Here is a 14,755-nt window from a genome sequence, read left to right as displayed (position 1 = left end):
TAGAGGGAAGAGTGGACTGCTTTTCTTAACTACCAACTAAAATCTCTCCCAGTGACATGCTAAGATATTTGGAACTGATTCTTCTTAATCGATGGAGGAACAAAATATGACCGTCAGCACTGCTTGAACTAATCTCCCACGTTTTCTGTAACATCAGGTAGCTCTTGAAGCAGCACTCTTCCAACAGAGAAAACAGAATAGTAAAAGAATGTAAACCAATCTTTGACGCTGCTGGTCTACGTGAATAAAGCTTAAATAAGGTCTTTCAAGTTCAAACATCCCTGTACAGATAATTACAAGAACATTTTAGAAAGATGCTTGTGGATGAGGAGAACCAGTCAATGGAATGGTCATGCAGCTGAAAACATGTTTTGGGGGGCGGGGGGGTTGGATTTTTTTAAACGGACAAAATTCCAAAATGTCATGCACGTCTGTTCCCCCAAACAAAAACTGAATGACCAAATAAAAAGCAAGACAAGTGACCATTTCCAGTGAGTACAAAGCATTGTCATTTCCCTGAGGTTTCATCAAGCAATTATGACATTTTTTTGAAAGACAAAAAGATCAAGGTTGAAGAGTAAAGGAAACTATACTTTTGAATAAAAGGAAAGAGATATATGACAAGAAGAATGGAAAAAACTTAAGTAAACCAAGCAAAGAAATTATCTTAATCCCTTAAAAACAAAAACAAAAAAACCCTCTTTTGTTGTTAAAACACATATTCTGGGACCTCCCTGGCAGTTCAGTGATTAAGACTCTGAGCTTCCACTGCAGGCGGCACAGGTAGGATCCCTAGTTGGGGAACTAAGGTCCCGCATGCCACGTGCCTCGGCCAAAAGAAAAAAACTCTTATATTCCCCATGTTCTCTGAATAATTAGAAAATTAAATTTTGTTTCCTTGATTGTACAATTATACATACAAGAAATGGTATGTACAAATTTCTAATTTAGCATTGAACATGTATTTCAGCACGTATTAACTGTCCAGTGCTACCTCAAGTTGATAGTACTTTAAAAATAGCAAGCCTCAGGCTGATACTGGGGATAGAGGTTACAGAGTGCCACTTTTACAGGGTGCGGAATTGGTATGAGAAAACAAGCTTGTTCAAATGTCCATACTCAACATCAATGAAGAATTAATCACTGGCCCACAATGTGCACACAAGGGCCCAGCATGGCACAAATCGTAGAAATATAACTTCTAGAGAGAAGGTCCTGATGAGGTTATATCATTAACTTGGCAAAAAATAATACAAGGCATACTTGAGCAACTCAAGGCACTCAACAGGAAAAATTCTCAGTATTACATGATTTAAACTCATGGGGGTGAGTCATCAATTCACAGAGAAGAGGTGGAGCTGTTCTATCAAGGTCAGGTCCAAAGGTACAGAGGCAGATGAACTAGGCAGAACACCTCTGAAGGTAAAAACCAAATTATACCAGGACTGAGTAGTCGCAAGTATCCTCCAAAAGATCTGTGAGTCAGAACTGAAGGAGTGATAACAAGAAATAATAACAAAGAAATGTTATTTTACAACAAAAACAAAACCAACCAAAACTGTTGCCATGACAAAGAGCCAGAGGAAAAGCTGTTATTGATAATATTAAAAGTGTTGCGAAAGTCAACACGTGGGAATATGTGGAGAACCTAAGGGCTGGTACAGACCTAAGCATCCTTTAAGGATGGCATTAACCACAAAAGCAGAACTTGATTGAATGAATTTAAATTACAGTAACTGTCTGGGGAAGAACATCTTACGAATGGTGAAGGGGCTCTGGGAGAAGCCACCACAGGAGATGGCAGCACAGTCTATGCCTTCAGACCTGTATAAAAGGGGACAGGCCAGCAGCCCCAAGTGGATGAAGGAGGGCGCCAGGGGCCAGCAAGCACACAGGTCCTCCTCACCCTGAGCCACTTTATATAAACTCGTGCAAGCTAAAAGTTGGGTAGGGATTTCAGGGGGGAAATATTCTCCAGTTCAATATAAGTCTTGCCCTGAAAATAGACTTCACCAAGGTCTCTAATAATTCAGTAATAAAACTGAAGACCATTTCATTATTTGAAAGTAAGTACTTTATTCCTTGCTATGTACAGAAGAATCTAGGGGACAGTGGAGGATATTCCCAAATGTTGACCCTTTTGTTTAAAAACATAAGTACATCAAGTATACTTCAGTAAAACAAAAGAGCTCTAATTTTTCTCTCCTTTTACATCTGAGAACTTTCTGTTTGCCCCTAGTAATAAAAGAAATGTACTTTACAGTGTTTTTCAAATCACCAAATCAGTGACAATGACAACGTCAAGCTACTGTGAGCTCGTTCCTCTTGTTTTAATTCACTGAGAGAAGAAACATCTCTTTTAAGGGCAAGACTTCCTTCTGTTTTGAATCAGCTTCTTTGAGGTCAAGTGACATGACGGCTGGGACTCAAGGGAGCCACGGCTAGAAGGAGGCCAGACCCCACCCCTGTACTCTGAGAGCCCTTCTCTGGATCAGCTTCAATGTTTAGTTTTAATTAAAAATCAAACAGCCTCAACTGGCAAGAGGAGGAATGGGAAAGGAGAAGCCATTCCTCAAGGAGAGTGGGGGTGGGAATGGAGGTGATGGGGGGACGGACCATGAGAAGACGGGGGAGGACGTCGGGCTCCACGCAAGAAAGGCCACAATGCTTGACTGCACATCACAGAAATGACAAGGCTGTCCCCGTGACCGTCTTCGTGACTCACGGACTTCTGGTGGATTCTCAAGAGAACCCTTTTAGTACAGCGGTCCACCGTGGCGGCCCACTTCCTCTTGGCCTCCTCCTCCTCCTCCAGCAAGCACCGCCTCAGGTCCTGCTTCTCGGCCTTGCTCAGGGTCCTGTCTGAGGCAGGACGCACTAGCTGGGTCAGGTTCAGGTGGCTGTACAGGCTGCGCTCCACCACGTACGTGACATTGAACTCGCTGACGGAGGGGCGCCCGCGCACCCTCCTGCCGGGGGCGCCACAGCCCCCGCCCCCTTTGGGTTTCTGCCGGAGCAGCTGCAGGTCGCAGGTGGTGCTGTTGACGCCTTTTCTGGAGGGGCGCTGGCAGAGGAAAGCTCTAGAACATGAATAATTAGTATCCGTTTTCTTCAAGCGGACCTGCTTCCGGACGCTCTGAACCTCCTCCAGGGACACTAGGAGGTGGTGCCGACGACGGTGGCTGTCATAGAAGCAAACACCATCTGTACTTACCCCGTGGCTCAGGGACCCGAGACCCTTCTTCATCTCCCCCTCAGTGAGGGAGCGGGACACCTTCTGGGCCTTGTCGTCCTCTGGATAGGAGAAGAACGTCCCCATCTTCTTGGGGGGTTTGATCAGGCCCCGGCTCTCTCCTTTGCTAAAGGTTTTGACCAGCTTCCGGCCAGCACCCCAGGTGTCCAGGCTGCTGGATGATGGAGAAGTGGTGAGAGAGTCTGAATCATCTTCTGGCGGTTTCTCAGGAGAGGCATCAAAGAAAAACGGCTTCTTGTGCACTCCAGAGTACAGGGCGGACCTTTCATCCGGGACCGGGGAATTCTCAAACACCTGTTCCTCCCCGCCTGGAGGGAATCAACACAGACATGGTCACGGGCTCCTGTCAACATTCTCCCCCAGATTTGTCTTTAGACTCCCCGCCCTGCAAAAAATAAGCTAAACCGTGCAGCAAACACAGTGATGCCCCTCCCCACAATCACTTACCCTCCATAAACCCAGCTCCAGCTTCCACAAATGCATATACAAAAGAAACTAAACTGAGCAAATAAATGGTTTCACACAAGCTTAATGTTAAAAGGTGTCCGATGTGTCTCCTTCTCCTCCCCTCAATAACTCTGTAGACCAAACACCTTCACAGACCTATTAAAAATGCCATTTGGAAACTCTAACCCATCCATAACACTATATTCCTTAGCATTGAATGATAATTATCCTTCCCAGTTTGCAAGTGCAATCCTCAGAAACTAAGAATCAGAATCGTGTCGTCGCCACCCAGCCCCCAGCCCCGGCCGCTGCCGAAAGGCCCTCCTGTTGAATCTGGTTGGCTTTTTATAGTCGGAGTGTGATGAAGGCCACGTGGCTGACTGTGATTTTTTTTTTATTGGTACATATGCCATTTAAGTAATTAAATCATCAAGGGAAAAGTTGGGGTGTGGAAGGGCCATAAAGGGTTATAGATTGCAAATGAAACTGACAAATGGTCCCCACTTGACAAGCCAAACCCCCCAAAGTTGGGGAACTGGGTGATCCAAGCCAGACATTCCCATCAACGCAGGCCCTGCTACAAAGCAGCAAGGGCATTTAAGGGCCTGGACACGCAAGCAGCCCCATGGAGTGTCCCATTTCGTCTCAAGGATTCCAGCTCTTGAAGCCATCACTGGAGCCAGGTATCCAGCCAAGCCTTCCAGAGCCCAGTGGAAAGGTTTGGACTTGCTGGCAGGAAAACTGAGTTCTTTTCTGCATGTGTATGTGAAAAGATGTGAGAAAAGAAGTAGGTCAAACTCTGGGTGTAGTGATCCTAACTGGCTGTGTCCCTTTAATTATAAGGAAACTTTTGAGCACTGCAGCCTTCTGCCAGTTGAATTGTGAAGAGGAAAAAATACCAAGTTCCTTGGAACAGAGGGATGGCCCTAAATATACCAGCTGGAACGAGGGTACCAGCGTGTGGTTAAATGTCAGAGATAAAGGGAGAGGACGGCTAGCTCCAGAGGGGGAAAAGATGAGTGACTTGTAGCAGGCCTTTAAAATCCCAGAAGTTTCTTAGTTTCCCAACTGATGGGAAACAGAGCTACAAATATAAAGTAAAAAAGGACTGCTGCTATTATATACCACCCAAGATTGATTTTGATGTCAAAGAGATGGTGGTGGAGAGGGAGACTCAAAACTATATCCTGTCCTAAGTTCTCCATAATCTGCAGCACAAATATATTCACTCAAGAATTATTCTTGGATCTTTCAAGGGAGTTTAAAGCAGGGTCTGTGGTTCTGATGGACACTGGCCAGACCAGAAGCAGTGTGCAAATATCATGAATGTTTCCTGCTTCTTCCTCAGGACACCTGACTAATACGGACTGGGGACCAATGGTCCTTATTGTTGGAAGTAAAAATGGTGAACTTTTCTGGATACAGTCTACTCACCACTTCCATGGATGAAGTGATGGGGCCGAGAGGCACAGCATGGTGGCAGAGGCAGCCCAACAGTGGACTTCTCTACAAAAGTAGTCCAATCATAGATCATGACTTCAGTTAACCCAGGTGTCCACAGAGGTGTGCAAAGGCCCTTATTTATGCATCGTCCTAAGGGACTTAGGGGAAGTTAAGGACCTGTCAACTCAGCAGTGGTCTGGAAAATTTCCAGATTCTAATATTTGGGGTTATCATCAGAGATTCCAATACTTGCATGTCACACTGAGTTTGGGACCAGCTGGTTCACACATGCCCGTGATATCTGTAGTGCTACTTGCTGGTTCTGGCACGTGAGCGTCTGGTAACGAGTTTGGAGGGAAACACGGCAAATGCTTCCAAAGAGGCCACCTTAGCCTGTGCTGAGGGCAGTCCTTGTGTGGTACAGGTTCTTCTGCCTGTGCCTGACCGGAGGCCTGACATCCCAGCCCGGACTGGACTGCTTGGGTTTAGAGCATTACTACTCCCATTCACCTCTGACTTGAAAGTACAGCTATCATATTGGAAGAATGACAGTCAAGATGCACTCATTCCATCACTATTTGGTGTGTGATTCGCCTCTTGCTCAGCTGAGATCAGAACACGGAAGGAAAGGTGACTTTGACAGGAGGAAGGAGGTAGGATACGGGATGGTTTCATGCCAAGAACACAGATCTGTGCCCTAGATTCCAGCCCTGGCTCTGCCACTCACCATTTCCATGACTGTGGACAACTACTTTATCTGTTTCCTCACCTGTAGTAATGTCTACCTATTTTATTTTATTTTATTTTACTTTATTTAATTTATTTTTTTGGCCATGCTGTGAGGCTTGTGGGATCTTAGTTGCCCAACCAGGTACTGAACCCAGGCCACAGCAGTGAAAGCACTGAGTCCTAACCACTGGACCGGCAGGGCATTTCCAATGCCTACCTATTTTAGTAACACCTATTATAAGGCTATTGAGAGGATAAAATTAAATAAAAAGAGATATGTGAAGGTACTTCGTAAGCTGAAAAGCACTGTACAAAAGCTAATGATTGATTAGCAGGTTACAGATGAACTGGAGAAATGTGGGGAGAAAATGGGTGTATCATCAGCTTTAGAGGAAAGACACAGAAATGTCTGGATGAAGGGCACTGCCCTGGCCTACAATTTCATATTGTCTAAGGTCATCCACGCCCCAGATAAGGACTTAAAACTCAAGTTACAAGGGTAAGACTGGGTGATGGATTGTAACTCTCCTGGATTTTCCAAGCCTCCAGAGCTGGCGGGGTGACAGATGGGGTGAGAGTGGAGTACAGACCCAGGATGTAGAGGAGTCAGGCTGCTCAGAATTAAGTCCAGGTCTCCGGCCAGCTGGCTCGGTGACCATGAGTAAATTACTTCCCCTCTTTGTGTCTGTCTGAGTTTCTTCATTTGTGAAATGGGGGTGGTATTCGTGCCTGCCTCTGGTGGCTATTCTGAAGATGACATATTAAAAGGCACATAAAATCTAAAGTGTTTAGGGAAGTGGCCGGCACACAGAAAGCTCTCAATAAATGCTCATTAACATTCGGACAACTTAGTATTGGCACAGGCACGAGGGAAGTCAAAAGGATCAACACTTTGAAGGTCCAGGGGCAGGAGGAGGGATTATTGGGCTTATGAATCTCTCCAGCTTTGCAAAGCAGGTGTCAAGGTGGCCTCTCTGTACCAGCATGAGTTCTCTTGCTAATGAGGAAAGTTCCACCATGCAGGAGATGGAGGAGTTCTCATCTGGCACAGTGTTGGGGGCAGCCTGCAGTGGATGCCCTCAGCTGCACACACACCCGGGGCCTCTCCTGCCAACAGTGGCAAGCATGGTCAATAGCACCCCAGCTCCGCAGACACCAGACGTGTCACTGGGGACTCAAACTCACTAAATCCATCTTCCATCTGTCACACCTAATTCATAACAAGATGAATCAAAGTTTAGAGCTAAAAGTCCATATAGTTATAACTTTTTACCCTAGAGCTACCTCTTTTGGTATATCTTCCCATTTTTTTTTTCAACTATGTCTCTCAGAGATAGTTGAATTGATTTATCCTGACATAAATACACAAATGAGAATATTTGTGTTCTTACGAGTGTTATTCTAGTGGAAAGGTTGCCCCAACACACATGACTCTTGTATATGAAGGGGTTCCTGGCTGGCAGGCCCAGGACCAGGTATTTCACCCATTTATCTCATTTATGGATAAGACTCACCAATCCATGCATGATACATGAGATTTAATTTTGGCAAATGTGCATGAGCTTTGTTTTAAAAATGCGATGCTCCCAAGGTTGAATGATGGCCATTCCATATGGTTCTACTTAATATTACCAAGCGACACCTTGCGTGATTTCAGTAAGACCTTCCACGGGGAGAGGAAGTCAGGCTGTATTCTGCCCTGTGAAACCATGACAGACAGGCAGGTACTAAAACAGCCAAATGTAAATCAGCATTATACCCGGAATTACCATGTAAAAGACACCCAGATGAAACTCTGGAACTAAATACAACTCTAAGTTTATGAAACTGGCCATAAAGCAGACAGTCTCTCTCCCTGTTTCTCTGTCTCTCTCCTCTTTCCTTTTCCCTTTTTATCTCCACTTTCCCATAGTAACCCCGCTCCCCTTCAATTTTCCTCCTGGGGATTTAAACTGATAAATAATTACATCAAACAAAATTTTAAAAACAGCAATAATAACAGCAGGAAACCCTCATCTGTGTGAAAAAAGGGGAATTCAGTTCCCTCCAAGGTTTGATCTGATTTATGTACAACAAAAAGCCTCTACAATGGTATTTTTTAAATCCACATGTTAAAATTTTGAACTTCATCACAATGTGACATTTTAGCAAGTGATGTGCTTTAAAAAAAAAAAATTCTAGTATTTCTTTCAATCCACTAATTGTTTTCCAAACAGGAAATCTTACTCTTTGATTGTAACTTTTTGGGAGAATTTTACAAGATGCTGCAAATGCACTTTACTAACAATAAGAACGATGAACACGGTTGAGATTTACACTGTCATAATTACACTTCAGAGGTTAACGATTCATTACAGTAAGTGCAAGCTCATGCCCCCTTTGACATTATTGCTTCCTCTGACAAGTGGCTTAGCCAGGGATCTAGCTCTTAAAGACCCATTTAGAATGGGAGGTCCTGAAAGCCTCATTGGAACTGAGACTTGAGACCGTTTACAGGAAGAACAAATCATCCCTCAGAGATCCGAAAGGACATTAAGTGCCTCATTTGTTAGATGTTTGTTTGAGATGGAGGTGTATTAAATTTGGACTAAATTCTCTGGGTGAGAACCACAGTCCTTTTGGGAGCAGAGGCTTTACACTCAGAAGAGGTTATAAAAGTTTATGTAAAATGCTATACGATCAAAATGAAAGCTGTACCATATCTTGAGAAGATTTCACTGTTATACACTAGCCATTCCCCATCTTTGCAATATGTAAATAACTAAGCTCCTGGAATGCCGGACACCAGGATCCTTCATTCCAGAAGGTACTGAGCGTTGCCCTGCTCACACGCAGACCCAAATTCTCCCTCCACCAGCCTTAGCCAGAACTCAACCCATTTTCTACTTTCGTATTTTCTACTGAAAGACAGACCCCAACTGATTTACTTTGGGATAAGCAGGGTGAAGTTTGCTTTTTTACCTTCAGTGCTGGGCTTTTTCATTTCTTCCACCCTGATTAGTTTCTTTCTCACTCTGCGAGTGGAGTTTACCAGCTTGTGTAACCTCTTAAACTTCACCGACTCCTCGGTCTCATCATCCGACTGTTCTCTTGACTGGCAAAGAAACAAAGGAAAAGTTAATCAGATAATTGCTGGGTGCAGCTCCACCTCACTGCCAGCCTGAACTCTGGCAGTTCTGCAGCTTAACTTGGGGCACCAACAAAGCTGCCCAACAGGTTCTTGGAGGAACACATACCATCATCTTAAGATCTAATTTGGTGGAGAATTAGGTCCTAGGCACCACAACACACACCAATGCCCTGGCCAGGCATGTGGTGCATTTATCTCAATGAATTCCCAGGCCTCTTTTAGAGAATTCCGGCAGGATGCTCTCCTAGGCTGGCCCTGTAATTCCGGTTACACTGCTGTGGTTTGGGCCAGGATTGCCTCTGTCTGGCCCATCAGGACTTGCTGTTTAACGTGGTCATCGACTACTTCTCCAAACCCAAATTCTGTTGACTTCTTCCAGTCCTCCCCGAAAATCAAAAACAGCAGGGCAGGAAAACGGAAGAGATGGAAAAAGCCGTCTCCGGTCCCATTTGTGAGGACCGTCGGCCACATCTCAGCCATCCCTCCTTCAGCTTCTCCCAGCTCCTTCCGAGAGCTCACCAGGCAAGCACAGGGACAGACCCCGCATTCCTCCACGAGGGACAAGAGAAAAAGCTGACCTTTTCAGCCATACAGTCCAGTCCATACTCTCTAGCATCCCATTTCACTCTGCAGTGATTCAAGTATGCTCAGCCCAGCTGTTTTCCCTCAAGTATCAAACATTACAGAGAGAGGGGGAGAAAAGTCTCTCTGCAGCAGTGACCCAAGCGAAAAACAATCCTTTCCTTGTGAACAAAATGAGGGTTTCGTTTCCAAGTCAGCTCCAACATTCAACACGCAGCTTCCTCTGCTTTATCTGTTCAAAATGTGAAACAGAGACTCCAGCTCAAGGGACGTGCTGCCCGGGCCGGGCGCGCAGGCATCCCCGGGAGCGCAGAACCCGGCGGAAGTGCGCAGCCTCGGCACAGCCCAGGCCGCTCGGAGCGGCTCCAGCTCACCCCGCGCATCCTGCCAACAGCCTTCTCTCCATTTCCTCCAACTTAGTTCACTGACAGAGTGAAGCGAGAAATGCCTCCAACCCAAAACAAACCACATCTCTGGACACGAGTCTAATACGGAGACCTCCCCCCTCCAAGAAATGCTCTCATTAGTCCCAATTTTATAGAAACTAAATAGGTAAGTAAGAGTTAGCAGAGAACAGTTCAAGAGGAAATGAGGTAGGGATTATTTTAATTACTTAGGCAGAAAAATAGTGCCTGCTGTGAGTCCACAAATATTTCTGTAGCACTCTGGCCCTACGTAAGGGATATACGACCCGAATCCTGGCCTCTGTCTTCCCCCGGGGTTCTCAGCATTGGAGCCGTTGTACTTTCTCCCTGCAAGACTATAAGCAAACCATTCACTTGCTAAAGAATGATTATTATAACCCATGAACGGCTAGTCATGCGGACACGGGTATTTCTCAGACTTCCCTTCTGTTAAGTATGTCAATTTCTATGTCCAATTTCTCTAAAGGTCCCAGGTAAAATGTTGCGTACACATTTCAGAATTAAGGTTAACTGCTGGTTACCCAGTATTGAAGAGTAGAAATCGACCCCCAGATAACAGGGGAAGGAGGATACACTGAATGCTGGCAATTGGGCTTAATGCATTTGGTCTAAAACTTAAAATGTAACAGATTAAAATAATAACTACAGCTTCTACTACATAATGGCAATTGTCTGATTTGAATTTTACTTCTTCTTGGATGAATTGTTGGCTTGTGATGGAATGGTTGGAATGATCAACCAGAAGAATGAGAACTTGGTTAACCCTCTTTCTGGGTAATCAGCACCTGAACAAAACCACAGTGCATGGAATTACACATAAACACTGAAAAACATCCTGCCTTCTTGCTGTATCGCAAAAGTCAAGAACTTCTAATAGAAGAGACAACATTGGATTACAGAAAGTTTCTGTGCCTACAAATGTAGACTGTCTATAACCCTCACATTAAAAAATCCTTAAGTCAAGTGAAAATGAAATAAGCACAAGGACTTCCCTGGTGGTGCAGTGGTTAAGAGTCCACCACCAATGCAGGGGACACGGGTTTGATCCCTGGTCCAGGAAGATCTCACATGCCTTGGAGCAACGAAGCCTGTGCACCACAACTACTGAAGCCCACGTGCCTAGAGCCCATGCTCTGCAACAAAAGAAGCCACTGCAATGAGAAGCCCGTACACTGCAATGAAGAGTAGACCCTACTCGCTGCAACTACAGAAAGCCCACATGCAGCAACGGAGACCCAACACAAGTAAGTAAGTAAATAAATAAATAATTTTGAAATAAATCAATGAAAACTTGAAAAAAAAAAAGAAAGAAACAAGCACAGGTTGTTCATAACCAAGATTCAGGGAGCTACATCACAGGATGAAAATCACTCATATCTAGCCTGGGCATTGCTGGTGGTGGTGTGGGAGGGGTTGGAATAAAAGGAGAAATGGGATCTGGAAAGGAGCAATACAAAAATCTTGAGTCCACAAAGGCACTAATCACTTGTAGGAAACATACCAGCAGAAGGAACTTTTCAGGGAGAAATCAAAATAGTTAAACCAGGACAACAGATTTAAAGACAATGACTCCCCTGCCCCTACCCGGCGCCCCCAGCAGTCCTACTTTCCTCTGCCCCAAATTCACTGGGGTGAAAAATAACATATTCCAGGTACTTATTTAATTGCTTTCACATGTTCCATCTATCTTTGAGAGACAACAACTCTTTAGAACTTTGAATTAATGTTATTTTCCTTTTTCTTTAAAAAAATTAAAAGTTTGGAGGTGTTTGCCACTGACAAATCACAAATCATAGCAACCAATAACCTTCTTTGCATTAGCATATTTTTGGACCCTAAATGAGATAGACAGCACAATTTATATGAAGAGAAATGTAGGATAAAACCAAAATCATTCAAGATATATATATATATCTTACTATTATCATTTTAAAAATAGAAAATCTCCTCTTAAGTGAGCCCAGAAATCACTGGAGTTGAACAGTGTATCCCAAGGATGCTTTTTATTGAGAGAGGTGTTGACTTCTCACTTCCTCCTGAGTCCAGAGGAAAAAGAGTTGTGAGATATTTGCCTTTAAAAAATTCTCTCCAGCTGTTTCAACATAAAGAGTCCGTAAATGGCACGCATTTTTCTTTTAAACTAGGGAGTAAAGCTTAAATTTCTCATTTCATGTTTCTCCTTTTAAATAAGCATGTGCCACTTCCCCAAATGCTGAAAAAAAGACTTGTCATTTTATTCAGAAAATACACCCCCAGAGGTGCATGTGTGAGATGGGGGTAGGAGATTTTTAAAAATTTTTTAAAATTAAGAAGTAGATATGTGTATATAAAGGAAATCCCCACTCCTAGAGGAACTTTGTAGAAGAGGAGGGAAATCTGCATTGTATATAAAATGAATGATTGATTCCAAGAAATAGACTCAGTTATTATAAAACAGGTTTTAAATAAACTACAGTGAAAAAAATAACAGTATATGTTTATACACATTCAAACACGAGATGGTGCCTCCTCCCCTCCCTGTCTTGGTCCGGATCAGAGTGCTAAAATAAACTTTAATTTGACCAGCTTCTAAATTAGAGGGTGAAAACTTCATCATCTGTATAAAGCCCCCCACCTCTAAACCTGTAGTAGAAAAGGCAATTGATTTATCCCACCAAAGGATGTGAAGAAGTGGATTACAATATTGTAAATAGAAACATTTGATTTCCAGCCTCTCTGTTGCACATTTTTCCACCAGAAAGCCCATATGGCTCAACTTTTAATTACTTTGGCTAATGCTATATGTAGTAATTCTGTGGTGAATGCTTAAGTGTTTCATTTCTGGTTTCCATGGCAACATTACATCAGATTGCAGACAGCTGGCTCCACAGTTTTAAACCATAACAAATTGACCAAGCCAAGGCACAAAACTATAGCTGCTTTAAAGAGAGAGTACACCATTCTCCTGCCAGGGTGCTGAATGAGGAGCCTATGGGGCCCTTTTGGCTTGCGACAGAGGGTGGAGCCTCCCTCCTTCTCAGCTTCTTTTGGAACATGTGCGTCCTTGACACATCTGCAATGTTCTAATGGGAAAGACACGGAGCCAGCATGGAGAACTTTTTATAACACAGCTACATTAAGGATAATCAGAAAAAAGGAACACAATTAATAGCATCTGTAGATACAAAAATGTGTGTGCTGGAGCAAACTAAAAGCATCCCCTTACTGTTCAACTGAAGCCTGTCACTGCAGGCCAGTAACAGATGCTTCCCTCGCCCCTGACCTTGTAACAAAAACAGTTCTTGCAAGTGATGATGCGCTAGAATAAATGCCTTCCAAAAGCCGCGTGGCACAGTCGTGCAGACACAGGAGTAACGTGCTGTAATAAGGATTAAACTAACTCGCAAGGAGCAACTAGAACCCTTCTGGGGACCGCTGGAGATCTTGCTGAGCACAGGATTACAGCTGTGCTTTTTGCAGAAACGCACTCAGCTTGCTTCTCCAGCTCCAAACACGTAGCACACTGTCCCGACTAAGTTAACTTATCTCCCCAGAGCCACGCATGGAAAACTATCTTTAAGCACTTTCTGAAAAGTATTCTGAAATTGACAATATGTTCGCCTGTGAAATTCACACGATGTCAGTGGCATTAACCTTCAAGTTAAGAGAAGGCAAATGATCGCAGGTTTACGAAAGCCATGTGCAGCGCTGCCTGAAGCCAAGTCTTCCTCACAAAAAGCCTCCACAAGTGGCGACTAAGCTCCCAACCGACGTACACCCAGCCCCTCGCATGCCTGCTTTATTCTCAAAATAATATTCACTCCTCTCCTGCAAAAGCTACGCCTTAGTGTTGGGTGAGCAAGCTAGGAAAGAATGCTCTGGGTTATAAGGTAGGGAAGTAAGCAAGGGAAGAAGGATGAATCTAGTGGAATTTGAATAGGAAAGACGGAAGCATCATAGCCAGGAGCAATGAAAGAGCTTTTCCCTGAAGTGATGGAAAGCACACTTCGCCCTTCACATGAAACACGTCCGGCGAACTTACCGGCTTCGGCATTGAGCAGGCCTCAGGGGTAATTCTGAGCTCGTCCGGGACCCCAGCCCCCTCCCCACTCTGAGCGCTTCTTCACTCCTCCCGCTTGTCACCTCTGTAATCACAAAGTGACGGTTAGGCGCTCCTCGAACATGCTCCTTGGGAGTTACATGATCGGACAGGCTCCGCAGGCACGGCTTACAATCCGAAGGAGAAGGAAGTGAAGACACTGGTTTCAATTAGCCGCTTGCTGCCGGCTGACTGATCCCCCAGTTCCTTGCTAACTGCATAACTTGTAAGAAAGGCATAAGTCATCAGCTCTAAGCAAATCTCCTATTCACCACAAGGAAAAAAGGGAGTGTTGTACGTGGCAAACAATCCCTGTTTTCACTGACGAAGGCTCCCTGACCTCCCGCTGGCCTCCAGTTCCTTAATTACTGTCTATGGAATTCCAGAGAAAGAAAAAAAGAACGCGAGAATCTGAGCAAATCCGGGACAAGGACTCACCCTCACAAGTGACTGAACTGAAAAAAGATCTCTTTTGCAGATAGTCTTCTCAACACCCCCTGAAGGGAGTCGTCGCGATTGAAAATAGACACCTTCCAAGGACTATTTTTGAAATTCCTGAATTAAAACTTATGATTGTGGTTTTCTCTGAAAGTTGTCACTTTCTCTCTCCCCACTTTTTTTTTTTTTTCCTATTTTAACCACTAGAGTAAATGTAGGATGTTTCCCCT

General features: G+C 44.2%; 1 protein-coding gene across 7 annotated transcripts in view; it reads right to left on the bottom strand.

Moving 5' to 3' along the window:
- SASH1 (SAM and SH3 domain containing 1) overlaps positions 1 to 14,755 on the bottom strand; it is a 322,758-nt gene that overhangs the window by 26,778 nt on the left and 281,225 nt on the right. For 6 of the 7 annotated variants that reach the window (XM_057738103.1, XM_057738104.1, XM_057738105.1 and 3 more), the window contains 2 exons: positions 8,834 to 8,966; positions 3,215 to 3,561 (listed from right to left, as the gene is read on the bottom strand). In XM_057738103.1, the coding sequence (XP_057594086.1) occupies positions 3,215 to 3,561; positions 8,834 to 8,966 (480 nt within the window). Of the gene's footprint in view, positions 1 to 3,214; positions 3,562 to 8,833; positions 8,967 to 14,030; positions 14,293 to 14,755 lie in introns of those variants that run through there. The other variant, XM_057738106.1, reaches the window with a different exon arrangement.

The sequence above is a fragment of the Hippopotamus amphibius genome, chromosome 6, assembly GCF_030028045.1.
Source record: "Hippopotamus amphibius kiboko isolate mHipAmp2 chromosome 6, mHipAmp2.hap2, whole genome shotgun sequence".
NCBI classification, from domain to species: Eukaryota; Metazoa; Chordata; class Mammalia; order Artiodactyla; family Hippopotamidae; genus Hippopotamus; species Hippopotamus amphibius.
The sequence above is the reverse complement of the archived record's forward strand: the minus strand, read 5'-3'. Positions and strand labels throughout refer to the sequence as shown.